The sequence below is a fragment of the Pezoporus flaviventris genome, unplaced genomic scaffold (assembly GCF_033815535.1).
Source record: "Pezoporus flaviventris isolate CSIRO_AGI_PZ_B2104156 unplaced genomic scaffold, CSIRO_AGI_Pfla_v1 ptg000097l, whole genome shotgun sequence".
NCBI lineage: Eukaryota > Metazoa > Chordata > Aves > Psittaciformes > Psittacidae > Pezoporus > Pezoporus flaviventris.
In genome coordinates this window covers 8,925,204-8,942,031 of record NW_026892645.1, presented here as the reverse complement: position 1 = coordinate 8,942,031, position 16,828 = coordinate 8,925,204, and the positions used below count along the sequence as shown (strand labels likewise).

The 16,828-nt window shown below is 42.4% G+C and overlaps 1 protein-coding gene across 6 annotated transcripts in view; it reads right to left on the bottom strand.

Annotated features, from left to right (window-relative positions):
- The window catches only part of TNC (tenascin C), an 87,444-nt gene that overhangs the window by 46,285 nt on the left and 24,331 nt on the right, over positions 1 to 16,828 (bottom strand). For all 6 annotated transcript variants that reach the window (XM_061476958.1, XM_061476962.1, XM_061476957.1 and 3 more), the window contains exon 2: positions 754 to 1,346. In XM_061476958.1, the coding sequence (XP_061332942.1) occupies positions 754 to 1,216 (463 nt within the window). In that variant the 5' untranslated portion in view covers positions 1,217 to 1,346. The remainder of the gene's footprint in view (positions 1 to 753; positions 1,347 to 16,828) is intronic.

Below are 16,828 nucleotides of genomic sequence, written 5' to 3'. Positions count from 1 at the left end.
CACTTTACATGGGGTGCTTTAATTCACACTGATGCCAGGGAAGTGCCCCTGCCAACTGCTTGGTTAAATGAGGATGCTGGATTCCTCTGCCCTTCTCCAAATCCCTCTTCCACTGGCTGAGCAGCTTTCCTGACTGCTTCATTAGGGCTTGCACCATGAATCATTATTCCCAAACTCACTCCCAAACATAACAAGCCAGGCAGCAATTGTATCATCAGCTGTGAGACCAGCTCTGTGCTCGGAGGGACAAATAAATACTGAGAAGACCCACTTTTCTCTCTTGTATGACCAAGCCCTTACCTTTTTTTCCCCCTTCCCTGACTACTTGTGCTTGTCTATTGCCTTATGTCCAGCTGTATTTTTATCAGTCTCTCTTAAAGAAAACTTGGAAACAAGACCAGTTACCTTGGCAGCTTACTCAAGGGGACAAAATGTGGAGCCAAGAGCTTGAACTGCATGAGTTTTAATCTCAACTCCAACACATTGTCACCATGCCCAAGTACTGTACATGCTCAATGCCACAGCTACAAAGCAGCCCAGGCAGACTTCTGACCCACAGATTCATAAACCAGCAAAACTGTGAATGAATGGATCTTGCAAGCTGGCCAAATACATTCCTAATTTTGATTACGTTTCAAATTCAACAGGTTGACTTTTGCTCATTCTTGAAACAGATTTGGGTATCTACTCTAAACAAGACCCACAGCCAGCACAAGAATTTCCCCAAGAGCAGCTCCCCCCAGTCTGCCTTACCTTCTACTGCCTGGGAATTGGGACAGCATCCAGCCCCGCTGGCACACTGCTCTCGTAAGGAGGATACCAGCCCCTCCAGCTCCTCGAGTCTGCTCAGCAGATCCTTAATGTCTGGGGCAGCTGCACAGCCGCAGGCTCGGCGGGGAATGTTAATCCGGTGTGTGAAGACAATCTGGTTCTCCTCATTCACCGTGTGCTCCTCGTAATTCTTGACGGGCTCAATTTCCGCCTTCAGGTCTGCATCACCACTCGCTCCATCCAGGTCCACAGAGCAAAGGGAGCCAACAGGCAACTTAATGTTGTAGACATGGTTAAAAACCACAGGCTGATTATCCTCTGGCAAGGTCACATTTAGCCCAGTCTCCCGTTTCTGCCGGATAATTCTCTTGATGAGCCCACCACTGACATGCTGATAGAGCAAAGCCAAAATCGCACAGGCTAAAACCTGGGTGGGGAGTCCCATTGCGGTGTTTAGGTCCTTTTCAAAGCTGATGGAGTGTTATATACGTTTGGCCTTTGTATTCAGGAGCAGCAATTGGAGAGCCAGTTCAAACCAAGTTGGATATCCTTTCCTTTCCTGGCAGACTTGTTCCCTAGAAGAAGAAGGAGCAGTATAAGGGATGAACCACAGTTACACCCTGCACTGAAAGGCCTATGACACTGAATGTGTGCTGGTGTCCTTAAAGAACACCTTTAAGGACTGGGGTGCTACTCGATGTACCATCTCACATCACCTGAGCTGCTGAGCTTGCTCTCATATATAACAACAGACATTACCCTGTTTTCCAGGATCTCAGTGTGCTTGTGAACTAAACGCCACAAGACATGAATCTGAAAGGAAGCTACTGTTATTTCCAATTTAGAGCAAGTATAGTGTAAAATGGAAGGTTTAACTTCCTCAAGCAGAAGGCTAGGGCATGGAAGCTTGCTGAGTCTCATCTCGACTGAAAATAACTATTTTCAGACTGAGGTAGGTAAAATAAATGTGTTCTGTCATAATTCAGGTATATTACATTAAAAGCCTGTATTTCCTTCACTCCTTAGTTCACTGCTTGAAGGTTATTGAAAGCTGGATCGCAAAAGAAGTTCAAGACATTGTCAAAAGTTATATCAACCCTAAAAGCTCACTGCAGCCCTTTTCCATATGCTTTAAATTACTCCAGTTTCTTGGGAATCTGAGCTCCAGGGCTTGTAGCCCAGTAGCAAGTTTCACTATACTGATGATTTGTCTACAGCATGTTGATAAATGGAGTTCTCTGGAGAACACTGCTGTTTGAAGGGTCTACAGTCAGTGCTTGTATCATAGCTACCAGTATTTTAGCATAGAAGTAGTGAGACACAACAGGAGACTCCAGCACAGGAGATACTATAAGAACCAGCAGTGTGTACACATACATAAAAAAGGGAGACGAGGAGGACAAGAAATCTTTTGATTATCTAAGTCCTTCAAGAGAGGAAGCTTTACAACAATACAGGTGTAAAAACACCTTTTAGCAACCTTTTCACTAGGCAGTATTTCCCACTGTCTGATATTTCATCAGCTATTAGCTATAGTTATTTATATTAGCTATTTATTTGTTAGTTATTAGCTATTAGCTATAGTTTGCTTAAGGTTACAAGCACCTGGCTGCACTGTAGTAGCTCTTCCTGAAACTCATTCTTTCCACTCAACTACAATACTTCCTCTTCCTCCTCAGTCTGTATCTGTTCCTTTCAAATACGAGCCAGGGGAGCTGAAGGACAGCTATTGACTTGTGTTCAGGGTCAACCCTTCAGCAGGTAGAGAACCAGAAATAGCAAATGGACTGACTAAACAAGCACACCTTATAAATGTCACCTTAGCATTTGTTTCCCCTTATACTCCCAGAACAGCTTAGTTAAGCTGTTAGCTCACTGACTGTGCTTTCACTAGTTGCAAGTTAGTGATATGCCAGTAACATAGAAAAATTTTGTTCTCCAAACAACACTCTTTTGATGATAATTAATTTTTCAGATGAGAAACCAGCTTCTTCCACCCTTCTGCTTCCCCCAAAGCACAGAGGTAATATTTTCCCATGCTACCCCAGCTGCCTTCGTGGAAGGATGACAATAATACATCAGACACTTTACTGAAGTTAATGCTTTTTTAGACAATGCTGAGCTCATAAAAAGTGGACTTCACCCCTTTTTATTGGGGAATAAATCAGAAGTAAACAAGCAGCAGTGGAGGTTTTTTCTTGCCATGGAAAAACATTCAGCTTTTAGCCATTTCTAACACCATATTTGATCAAATAGTCTGCAAGAACCCCGTCTTCACCAGAAGAAATCACAAGGTCACTGATGAAGAATAACAGAGACAGACACAGTCCAGATCTTATCTGTGACTCAGGCCAACCCCTAGATTGGGTTGCAAGTTCATGAAATACATTCAGGACAGTATCTGAAGTGGGATTTTACTCTAGAGAACTCCCACATGAGGTTTGCTCACTGCTGTCCATGCAATGAGATCCCATGTGCTATCCACTTCTTGCTCTGAGACGAGGTCACATAGCTAAAATCAGTGCCTAATCCTCAAGTAGTTATTTAGGGTACAGGCTGCTTGACAGATGCACCACCAAGGGAAAATGGAACAAACTGGAAGCAGGTCTGCATCTAATTCTCACTGAATTTTAGTGGAAGTCGAGCATCGATTTCCTTATGGCTTTTTTAAATATCCCAACCTACAAGAACTTGGACCTTGACCAAACCAAGAAAATTGATTGTAGTTTTTCTGCTGACTGGTGGGAGTTTACACATCATTTCATGACAGTACAAACTGTCGTTTTGTTAGTATGCCAGGAAAACGAAAAGCGTGCTTCTGACAAGAGCTGCTGTCACTGTTGCCTTCGCTATTGCTGAAATGAATATGAACACCATTACTTCTACTGGAAACTCATTGTGTTAGAGTCAGCCAAACCTCTCAGCCTACAGATGATACTAGAAGACTTAATGTACCGTGGCTGAAATTTGTGAAGAAGCATTCCCCAGTATTTGATCTGACCTCTGTGTTTTGACCTAGTGTGATACCTGAGCTAAATCAGATCAGATTCTCATCTGATCTGCCAAGGACCCGTCTGATTAGCTGAGCTCCATTCCTAGATCTGAGATCTACAACATGAGACACCTTCATTCAATTATTTTATACATTAGCCATATTTTTGGCTGGAAGAGCAAAGGTGACATCCTTCTCTCCAACTCCATTCCTCAAAAGTATCTAAACAACAGTTCAGACCACAAGGGACCACCCAGGAGAGGCTGTTAGAGAGAAAAATGGAAGCCACAGCAACTGTTCCCTCATCTACTTTCCTTCAGAATGGTTCATGGAGGTTGTATTTTAAACATGCTAATCGGAGACATCCTCTCAATATCTGCTTTGCAGAATCAGCTCTGGGACTCTTCACAAGCACCTAAAAGTCTTGCAGCAGGAGTTTGCAAAAGATGACCCTTATCATGAGTTTGACCTTGCTGTAATGCATACAAAAGGAGAGGGGTGATGTTTGTACCATACCTCTCAGGTACATTGGGAACCTTGTGTGACTCAGAATGTGTCCAGTTTTGACAAGCAGTTTGTATAATACAGAATATTACTCATCTTAATGGACTGTGCCCCCCTGCTGTCCTGACTGCAACATGACTGCTCCAAAAATCTTGCAGTGATTGGGTGGTTGATCTGCAAAATATTCTTCTTGTCATGCAAAACAATAAAGTCTAGAGCTCATGTTCTCCCAGTCTGATCGCTGGCATCTTCCCACAACCATCACCCTCCCTGGGCAAGAGTTATCTTTACTTCTCTCTTGCTCCTATATGATCCCTGTTACTATATAAATGATAACAGAAGGTGCTATGGTCTCTCACATGTCTTTAATTTCCTTGACCAGCAGTGATTGAATTTTGCAGTCCTCTCACTTACTGACTTGCATGCCGGCACCAGACAAAAAACAGATCCAAGAGTATATCACCTGGAGTCACCTGAGGTCTGCTGTGCATTATCTTTGTTTCCAAGAACACTTAGGTAGCCTTACCCATCTGAGTAGAACCTGAGTACAGCTTGTGCAAGTACAGGCTGAGTAATGAAACCTTGGACCACTAACACTGGATGCACCAGCTATCATCCTAAGAACACTTTTGTTTGTTTAATTGTGGAAGATCTTCCTTACAGCACCTTAACTTCATGAGTGATGTATCTGAAACAACTGGTCTAGGTGCCCAGGATAGAGATGTCAGTCCCTCTCTCTGACACATGTGCTTTCTGTATCACTGTGACAGGGGAAGAGGGCATCTGGCAATGATTCAGCCACTGTGGCAGCAGTAGTGTTGAAAGTTTGGGATCTTTGCAAGGAGAGTTCAGTTCAAGTCAGAAGAGTCTGAAGATAATCCATATTTTTTCATCCTAGCCACAGCCTGAACTGTTGTATCCTCACTACTCCTCCACCTTGACTGGCTCACAGCGCGTAACTATTCACTTTAGAGTCTTCTGGCCTACTACAAGAATGAGAGACTATCACTTGAGAAGCTAATTCTAATTCTATGCAGCACCAGCTGATGCAGAATCAGGAAAACAAACATTTTCCTTCTTTTGTAGAAACACTTCTCCAAAGAGAAAAAAAAGAGACTGTTTCTAGAAAAACCCTGTTAAATCCCTGATCACTAGCTACTAATGCTCTTGGTGCTATATGATGGAAATAAGCTAGCCTGTCAATAGCACAAAGGAAAGGAATCATTTTCACTTCTGTTGCAGCCCTTTCATCCAAGGACCTGAATGCTCATCACGGTCTGGCTGTCAAAAGCTGAAAAAGTATTACAGTTATTTTTTTTTTGTTTAGACATCACCTCCCACCCCAAGACATCAGAACTTTTTCAGGACATTTCCATTAAATTAGAAATGTGTTTCTTAATAGGAAATTTTCAATCCATCTTGAAAACCCCAAGGAATCCTGACTCCTGGGGAATACTGAGCAAAGGTAATATAGGAATATTCCCCCCCCCCCCCTCAAGACACATTTGTTGTAAAGCAGCAGGTGTGAGAAACTAAATTAATACTTGCACAGTTCAATTTCCTAGTGAATCGCTCGAGTCTCTGTTGCAAATTCAGGAGTGGCAGAGCTGTGAGATGATTTGTGGGTATGTGGAGTGATAAATATGCAGATAAGAACCCTGCGATTTTAATCAAAGCAGATTGCAGCAATGGAGCAATGGAGGTGCTAAAAAGTATCTCAGCTGTCCTTAAAGCAGGCAGAAGGCTGATGGGAGCTGCTCAGACACCCCATACATGTCATGACTTGGAAATTAGACTTTAAAAAGGCAGAGAAAGAAAAACAGGAAATAAAAAAAGGAAACAATTCCTCTCTAAACAGGTACTTCCAATGTTACAGGAGGGGATCAACTACTGTCAGCATCTATTGGATTCAAGCACCTCTAGTTCAAATCTGCATTAAAGCAGCAGGTACTGCCAGAGAGAGGGCTGAGAGCCACAGCCCTCTACAGGAACCACAGAAAGGTGCATTTTAGGGTTGGTGAATTGCTAATCCCAGGAGAGTTTTGTGTGATCTGTTAAGTGAAGAAACTTCACGGTTCAAGAATTCACACCGAGGCATGACCTGGTCATCTGCTCCCTCAAGACCATGGTACCCAGCAACACACTTGTGTGGGCACTGGCATCATGGTGCTCTTCTCTTTATCTATTGCCATACAGACAAAAGATGTCAGGAATGTGCTCTGTCCTGGAGCAGACATGGAGAACATGTGCATTTTCCACGGGGAATACAAGCGGTGCTTTTACAGAGGATTACTAAAATGAAACTGTCTGTCAGAGTGCATTTTTACAAGGCTTTTCAAAAGATGCAGCCTTTTAAAGGAGAAGTGCTAATGTAGCTTTGCCAAGAGCATGCGACTCTCGAGGCTCCAGGCATCTTCTCAAACACAAACGGATTAAGACTGAAGTAAATTGAAATGCTCTCAATGAGACTGAGGGAGTGTGAAAGTTTTGACATGGCAAGCAAAAACACAAACAGTTCTGACCTCTTCATCTTTTGCTGCTGTTTCCATACAATTGTAACTGCAGAAAATCATTTTCTTTCCATTCCCAATTCCAACAGGGAAAAGGAAACAGCAGGGATGCTCAGTGTAGGTCAAACTAGATTAAATCACAGTGGAGAGCAAAAATTCATAACACTCCTAAACCATCAGCACTGAATCTTTCCAGCAGAAATAATCAAAGCCAACTTGTTGCTATTTTTTGGTTTCTTCTTCTCTGTTTTACATTGTATTCATCCTAAGGAGAAGAATTTTAAGGCAGCCAAATCTAGAGTAATTCCAAAAACTCCATTGTGTTCCCCAAGGTTCATAGAGAACATGTGCACAGTGTGATTCTTTCAACACCACTTAGACATCACAGATGCAAACAGGACCTTGGGATGTGAAGCTCCAAAGGGAAATACTCATAATACAGAATTTTTCTTCATAGTCTTTAATGGACCTCATGAAGAGAAGAAAAGAGGGTTGTAACTGTCAAAGAAGAAAGAAAGAACCCGATTCCCTCTTTCTAACAGCTAAAATGTAGTGTGATAAGCTGTACTACATCCAGCTTCCAAGTTACACTGTGAAGGCTTACCTCTAATCTATATTCAAACAACTTTGTTTCTAACTCTATGGTCAGTTGACGAAGAAAAAGCATCCCGCATGTACTCTGCAGTTTTCTATGTAAGAAATCCCACATCTGGAAAACCCATAAACAGCAACGAATCCAGACTCAGTGACACCCCCACTTAATAAACATCAAAATGCACAGGCACTTATTTGAAGGCCTTTGCCACCCCGCCCTGCTCCAGATTTGCCGACTGAACTTCTTGCTGAAAGCTAAAAGGAAAGAAAAGCGTTGACCAAAAAAGATCTTGCTGTCTGTGGATACCCAACAGCAGCGAAAAAGAGGGAGAAAGTACCCTCTGGAATAAATGCATGGAGAAAGAGGCAGGGAGGAACCAACTGGGAATGAAGTTCTAAGCAATGTTTGCTTAACTAGAGTAGTGTGATGTCTAAAGATACAAGTTGGTACAGGTAATAAAATCCCTTCTTGTTACAGAAGTGATTTGGTGATGTCCACAGCCCCAGAGCAAGGGCCCCATGACACCCACGTGTGGTGTAGGTGTGGCAGAAAGCCTTTTCTCCAAAAGGATTTTGTCATTATAATGGACAAATGCCATTCCTCCACTTTAAATATGGAAAACTGAAACACAGAGAGCTGGCATGGAGACACCCAAGCTCCTAGAAGCCTCTGCATTTGGACCTAAGTTTTCTACCCACTGCAGGACTGATTAAGCTGATCATCTCTGTTGAGTCCCATCACAGTGTTTGAACGCAGAGGTGTTCAAACACAAACACCTCTCAGAGGCGTTTTAGCACCTTACAGCACCAGACCCTGATACCATACTGTCCTTTTCATGAGTCTGCCTTCAACACTTAAACTCTTCTTATTTAAGGGCAAACTGCCACTGTATGCTTGATGTGGATAAGCACTCACAACTCAGAGCTCTGTATACACCCTGAAGCCACCTGTGTTTCATCTAGTGCTGGCCCTGCATGTTTGAGATCAGCCCCCTTCACGGGAGGGAGAGCACTTACAACTAAGGGCACCCAAATGCAGAGACGGGCACTGATTTGCACAGTTAATTTCTGAGCTCTCATAAATCAGGTTTTTCATGTGCAGAATGTATCCATCACACATTCTGAGGGCCTTGCCCACACTGCTGGAATTACCAATAAACACAAAACAACTTTCGGATTACCATAGATTACCATACTACAGCATCCTGGTGATCACTAGAATTGCAATGACATTTATACCTCAGATTGATTCAAAGAACAGCAATTAAAACAAACACATAGATACTTTTTACCCCATCTAGCCCCTGAGTTCCTGCATTAAACATCCCTCAGCTAAGGGTGAACTCTTCACTCCAGCTAATTTATCACTTTTGGCTTCAGCTCTTAGATGATTTTTTTGTTTCAGGGAAGATGTCTGGTTACTGGTTCACAAGGTTCTACTGCACATCATCTTTAAATAAAACCTTCTGGTTTCATATTACCCTCTGCCCATTCTACCTTGGCTGAAAAACTGAATATAGCAAAGCTTTACCAAGGCTGTTTGGAAAGAATTTTAATTAATTGCTTTGTGTACAATTTAGAATTTAGCAAAGGCTCATATTTCAAAGCCATCAGCATGACAGTGCCACAAAAGGAGAAGGAAAAATAACCCACTGAAGCCAACATCCATAAAAATGTGAAAGGGCTATGGTAAATTCTGAATGATAAGCATAAAAAGGAGCCCCATGAGAGACAAAACCTTCTGTAGTACAGTGACTATTTTGAGTTAAATTAGCATAATTATTCCATTATAAACGACTTTGTCTCTAAAGTTTTGTACTCTTACCCATGGCAAATCTCTCTAGGTCTATCCTTGTTCAGGATCTCAGAGCGAGAACAGACCTCTCCCAATGAAACAGTAAGTTTGGGTGTTTCATGAATCTCATGAATTAAGGGAAAAATTAAGTCAGCTAGGAGAAAACGGCTGCTGAACACATGCAATAGTTAACCAGAAGTGCCAAACGGATTATGTTTGAGGTGGCTGCAATGACAGGATATTGAACTCAATAACCAAGAGGTGCCTTTCAGTTTCACAGTCCTAAAGACATTTCTGATTTATGTTTCTTAGTAGTTACCTGGCTGCAAGGAGAAAAGTAAAGAAATTCTGCCTGAACACACTGCTGCTGCTATTGTGAGTCCATCAAGAGCAAAGGAGAATGACCTCAGAGAAGAGCCAGGTGTGTGGAAATGACACTGTGCTGGGACCTGGGAGAGCTGGGATCATTCCTAATCTCTGGCATGACTTTAGCCAAGACAATTACCACCCTGATTTCTAACAGGGAGATTTGCACCCTAAACAAAATGCAAGTAACTGAACTTAATTACTTCATTCTTTTCATGTTTCCAACTGATCCTCAAGAGAGATTCTTTAGTTTCCCCCTATAAAGACCTTCCCTGCCATCAATTTTTCTGCCTAACTTCGTGCTAGAGGTTGTCTCTTAATGCTTCTATATACTACCTACATTAGAGGAAGCCCTAATTGTGTTAAATAATAGTGGCCAAGTGGCTACAGTTCTTAACAAGGTTTAATCACAGCCATCTTCTAAATAGGCCACAGATAGACAGGAGACAAGATTGATGGTGGAAAGGACAAGTGAGATGCCTTTGGAAATTATACAATCATCTGACTAGAGCAGAGCTGCTCTGAAACAACTACCATACTGTTTAGGGCTGCTAGGTATAAGATACTTTTGTTAAGACCTTGCCTACACAATTATTTATAGAATAAACTCAATGCTTCCTTTGGAGCTGTTCCAGAGCCCAGCCACCATCAGAGGAAATTAAAAACCAAGCCCCTCCATGTGTCTTCCTGCAGCAAACTTCGCAAGCTTGTACATTCAGGTCGTCACGCTATAAGCAGCCTTCTGTCCCTTGAAGAAATGTAAAGGCACAGTATGTATTGTTACATGATACACTCAAAATGCTTGAACCCTCAAAAGGAATACAAATATCAACTGGAAAACCTCAAAAAAAAAAATAGGGTTTGCAACATCAGTTTTCCCACCAACAGGTATCACAAGTGTCACGCAGAATTCACATGTACAGGATCAGACCTGAAGGAAATGGCATCTGCTGGATCCTAGAACATCTCAGCTTCCCTTGGCCTGTGTCAGAGTTTAAAGGCTGTTTAAACCCAGTTGTTTATAGGAAAAGTGTCCAATGCGGCACTACGTTAAGTTACATAGAGCCAACCAGGCTCAGGAAGAGACCCCTACCAAACACAGGAATCAAAAGCTCTTAACAACCCATATTTGGTACCACCAGAATTAATAAAATGAGTTCAAAATGAATTAAGATAATTGCTGAGAGCATTGATGTGCAATGCAGAATTAATCAGGCGATGCTCATAACTGGGTGTTTAATCTCTCATGTAATATACTGTTAAATGTGCATAATTAGAAGCAAATGATACATCTCAGCCTGAGTTGCAGATGTGTTGCCCTCCAGCATGCTTGTGGGCTCCCGCCTATGGATAATGTGGCTGATACCAAATATGCCTCCAGCTTGCGACTTGGCAGGATCTTGCCTTTGTAGTTTATTTTACTTCAAAGAGCTTCATCAGCCTTTCCTGTCTTTTCTGCCTTTTCTTGGACACCCTACAGTTTTTGTTGCTATACCTCACCCAACAAAAGCATGCCAGGGTGGGAAGCTGCTCTGCTCTCCACGCCTTCCTCTTCATTCAAGCTGTTATTACACCCAGACTGAGATTTCAAAGCACCTGGCTTAGAAATCCACACACTCCCTGAAAAGTGCCTACAAAAAGGATATCTTAAGGATGTTGATGCTGCCCATTATTAGGTGCTAGAGACCCTGACAGCACAGAGGCAATATATTAGTGTCACTTCGTACGTATTAGAGGGCTGCATGCCACCTTCTGGCAAAGGGTTACTTTGGGGAGTGCTGTGTGTGAGCCCACAAGCATTCCCAGAGGCAGCTCCTGGCTGCCAAGGCTCTCAGCACCCAACAAAACCAACAGACAATAGGAGCTGTGAGTGAAAACCAGACTTGCTCCACGACTGCAAACCTGTGCCAGAGCTCGCTGGTTCCAGGAGGGCAATGGCCCAAAGGCACCGTCCAGCCAGCAGCTTTTGAGTGCACAGCAGGCTATTTGTGACCAGGAAAATCTGCCTCTTGTGCTGTATTTCCATACACGTTTAATCCCAGTGACTGAAGAAGACATTGGCAAAGCATATGCCCTGCGAATGGAGGTGAATGAAGCACTTCACTGCAAATGGAGCTTAACATTTATTTTGGGTGTGCGGTGGAGTCTGAATTCATGTGATAGAGTAATCCTGGGTGAGGTCATGTGTTCCTCTGAAGGGGCTTTTTGTACCCCGGGTTAGTTAGCAACGCTTTTTCTGTTATCAAGCATCTGATTAAACTCACAAAAGAAGGGGTTTTAAGAAACAGTCTGAGGCAGAATTGAGAAGTGAATAAATAAATTGGTGGGTTTGGGGTTGGGTTTTTTCTTTTCATTTTCTCCAACAGGAAAAGGAGATTGGAATAAGATGGGAAAGGGGCACAAGAATGGGGTTCATTGTTCTCGCATTGCGGGACAAAGTTTCTTGATCTATTTCTAAATTTTCTAGAGAGCCCAGCACCATGGCAGATACTGGTTAGACACATCCACGGGGCAAATCGCACCTTGAGGTATCACAGTGCATTGTCCCAGTGGCACAAGCCATCTAGAAGGCATCCTCTGCCTCTCACCACACAGCACCTACCCTCTGCAGGAGTGAAATCCACTACCAAAAACACTGGGCTTTTGTGCCATTACAGGGGAGGTAAACTGTGCCCCCTGTTTTTATTTGACTTAGCCCTAGGCTGAGAATATTTATCACCCTGCAGGTCAAGCAACTTCAGTAGTGCTTTGCAGTACCCCTTATGAGGTGGCAGGAACACCAGCAGGGAAAGAGTGAGTTATAACTACATCATTACTAATTTCCCCTGCAGGACACACACCCAAGGTCAGCTTATACTGGGAAGTCTAAGAGCAGCAAAGCCTGAGTTAGTTTGGACTGATTTGTCTGTAAGCACTCAGAGATGTTTATAAACAATAAGATATGTGTTGTTAAATACCCATACTCATCAGAATTACATTGTTCCACATTAGTTACTTGGTGGTGTCAGTGATGTCCTATATTAGAAAAAACAATTAACTCAGTTCCTCTCATTCTGCATTGTTTCGTTCAGTGTTTCTCTGTCCTCGCCACTGGATGTCCAAGCAACCAGACAGACATATAAAGGCTGACTCTATAAAAAGAACACAAAAGAACTGTGACTGAGTGATAATAACTTAACAGGTAACAACCAGTTGAAAGTTTTTTTCCTAACACATTTTGCCATTGAAAGGTGCCATTCTTTGCTCAAGTCTGAAAACTCAGCAAGAAGAAAACTAAAATATGGTCAGCAGCATTTCAGGAGTTCTTTTGCTCAAGAAACAAATCCAGCCTGCCCTGAAAGACCTTCTGAGAAAAACCTCTTTGAAGCCAGAGATTTCTCTGCTAGGGCTTGCTGTGAGCAAAATGGCCTTTCTGAAAATACACCCCACACAACCATTTCTTCAACCTCCTTTTTGATAAAACACAGACCAGGCTGGACTTCCATTTATGAAAGTGAAACAACAGTACTTATGCTCTCCTTCATCCCAGGACAGGAGGAGGAGGAGAATGACTCTTATGATCATTTACACCTTTAAGAGTGTAGAGATGTATCCATGGGGAAGACATGCCAATGCATTTTAAACAAAAGTTTCAGGCAGCAAAATACTTCAAAACAGCAGCCCAAGAGGCAAAGAGGGTTTTACTGAGGTCTGACTCCGTGCCCAATTACCTTCCTGTTTCTTACCAGTTTCTTTGCGGACACTGATTCTTCTGTTTGCAAGGCAAGTTCTGCCTATAATACAAAAATATAATACTGCTTTATAGTACAAAAATATAGTACTGCTTTATAATATAAAAATCGTAACTACAGATAAGTAACACTCCCCCTACACCCCGCAAGCATGTTTGGCTAGAAATCATCTTGGCAAGGAAACAAACAGCTTGAAAGACTGGGAAAAGAGAGAGAAAAGCTGAAGAGGGACCTGGAGGGGGAGCAGAGACGACAGATACTGAGTACTGCTGATTGTAGTGCTCTTCTGGTGCATTAGCCAACTCCACATTCTCTTTGCCTACAAAGCATGTTAGACCAGCTGGTGAATTTGACCTGGGGCACTCCAGTGATTCACAGCAGCTAAAAATGTGTCTCTGTATTACTTTTTCAAAAATACAGTTTTGGGGTGAGGCAGAATAAGGATAAGAGCATGTAAGAAGGATGCTGCTGAATGAGTTCAAGGGAATGATGCAAGCAGTAGTAGGCTAGCTGAAGTAATGTCTCACATGGGTTATGCTGCTGCTTCTTAAGAGGTGCAAAGCCTGGGAAATTAAAATCCTGCATAAAATGCACAGGGTTTCTTACATATTAGGTTTATTCCCTTTCTTCTGTGAATGTTGAGTTGAAAAAGCCAAATAAATGTTCGAGTGAGGTTTTTAATATATATATGAGGTGACATTTACAAGAGTGCCTTGTATGTTGGTTTGATTTGGATCCTCCTACTCACACAGTATAAGAGAAGGAGCAATATCCTCCAGATTTGTCCTGCAAGGACACGTGGAAGATGATGGCAGGCAAAGGAACAATGCGGCTCACTTCTGCTCTACCAGAGCCTTGTGTTGTGGCACTGTGAGGATGGATCTTTCTAGACAGTAGACTCCTTTCTAAAGACTGGGAACATAAACTGCCAGATGGAGTTAGTAGGGAGTCAGTCTGCTGCTGACTGATGGGAAAATCAAAATGAAGTTTGATATATAGGATAGACAAAGAATATGTTTACCTGTTCAATGGAATGGTGAGGCGTAGCCCATAAGATACCTTATAGGAAGTGAGAAATGAAGAGGTCGCCCTATGAATGGATTCCCCAGGCCCAGAACAACTACATCTCAGCAGTAATTGAGACAAAAGCTTCCCAACCAAGAGTCTGTCACCTCTGAGTCTTCTGAACCATAATGACAGAAATGAAACTAAATAGAGCTGTGTTGTTAGGGCTGGAGTTGTGGAGTTCCCACAGAAACTCTCAACAGGGACTCCAGAAAGTGCTTACAACTTCAGGATTAATCGTGTGGTCTTGTGGTTAGAAATGAAGCCTGAAAGTCAGACATCCTGCACTGAAATGATTTTATAAATCGTTTGGTGTGTCTCAGTTTATCCACTGGTAAAACCTCACAGGGAGAATGTACATCTCAGGGAATTCAGTATTCCAAGGAGCTCACAGGGAAAGTATTGTCAAACCCTCATTTCCATAACTAAAAGTCTTCCTGAAGAGTGCTAGAAAAATGCTAGAAAATACATAAGTATAAAGCAAAAAACTGAATCAGTATCTCCTGCAATGTAAGGGAGCAAGAATCACCAACAGGGAAATGCCTTTTGCACTGCAGAAGAAAGTCTGACCAGAGATGTGCAGCAAATATGCAGATAGCTACAGGACTGCCTGAAATGCTAGGGTAACACTAGAAAATTGAAGACTTATTCTGAAGCCAAAGCACAGCCAAGCCAATCACCAGAATATGGGGACGAATCCATGGAAATAAATGATAAGGTTAACAAAACCCACACAGAAACTCAGCAGAAAACTGGAGAAAAATGTGCAACTGAAACAGAATTCCTAGGTGCAGCTAATGGTCCTCTATCTACAGAATGCCCTTTCATCTCTAACAGTCTCCAGACATTTTATGAACTCAGACGGATCATTCATACACACAATCTTCCTCCACGATGAGCTGTATGCATCGTTGTGTAGCAACGTCTTCTGCTGTTATACAATTGAAGTGATTCATGCTTTCAGACAGGATGTAAAGAAGAATACTACGTCCAGCTCAAACCACAGATAGAGTTCCATAGGAGCCACAAGAAACAAGCTAGTTATTTTATGGGGCACGTTTTTCAAATGTGTTGCATATAAACTAGAAAAGAGAAACAGAATTAGAAGAGGTAACTATGGAAGATCTAGCACCAGCCCTATCTGCTCCAGCTCCCAGTGACTGAGATGAGGTACAAGTGAACAGGGGATTCAATCTGTCCTTGGAGCTTGTTTTTTCTTAAGAGCTGTGACACTTGAGCACCGGTTTCTGGAAATGGGAACTCAGAAAAAAGGAACGAAACAAGCAGGTCAGCGGGGTGCTTTTGAGCTGCATTCAGACTAATGGCAGGGTGCACAGCAACTAGCCAAGTAGAGCAATTTGCTACAAACTTGAGAGAAAAAAAGAGGACTACGCATCTCCTAAGTGCTTTTTTTCCTCCTGTCTGCAAAGCAACCTCTGTTCTTACTGTAGTTTTCAGAGCTGTAAGAAAAAAGCCACTAGCAGATACAGCCTAGACTGGATTAGAAACAGCAGGACACAAGTGGTGTGAACAGCAACAAAGACAATGGGTTCAGAAAAACCATCATGTTCTAAATCCAGAAGCAGGACTATAGAAATGGATCGTCTCAAAAGGACTCCATGGAAAGCAGAAGGGTTCCCACTTTCCTTTTGCATAGTTTCCCACCAAACCCCCTGTTCACATGTACAGCTCAGAAGTGAGTTTTACCCTTTAGTCTCTGAAGACACAGGCAGAACTTTGGACTGTTAAATGCAGAATTGAATCAGGTCCATAGCAGAGCTACCACAGACGCTGAAACCTAGATCAGTGCCTTCTCCAATATAAAAATCCCCTTTCACAGCAAAAGCTACTTTTGCACATAATCTCTCATCAGAAATCATTCTTGCCTCCTATGCACATACTGTCCCTTTTAATGAAGCCTTTCCTAATAGCAAAAGCATTCGCCTGGTCTCTTGGCTTTTTCCTCCTCATAGCAAAGACTGGAAAACTTCTACAGAGCTTCTATAGCTGGAAAGGAGCTACAGTTTTCTAAACTTGTCTTTGGAAAGTTTCTTTGCCAAGTTACACTTTGTCAGGAGCTCATTATTTTCTGGGTAGACACTGGAGACTTCACTTTGAATTAGTCTGAGGGATTTGCTGATGCAGTTTCAAACTATGAGGTTTGGGTGCTTTTTTGCATGAATCACAGCAGCTTACGTTCAAACCACAAAGCAAGCTCTGCTTTATTTCCAGACCCTTCACCACAGTGCTTCTTCCAAAACCATCTATAGGTTTTCCAAAGCCTATTTCATAAAGTCCTAGATGGGTTTGTGCTGAGATGGGAAGAGCAGAAATTCAGGAGCCCTGAGCTTACTTCCTACTCCTTTCATATTGAACAAGAGTTTCTGAGAACAAAGCAGCAGCCAGTTCTGGAAATAGGAGCTTAGTCTCACTTGTCTCTAAAATTCACAGCTGATTCACAAACACCAGCTATTCTACAGATAATGAGATGTAAGGAAAG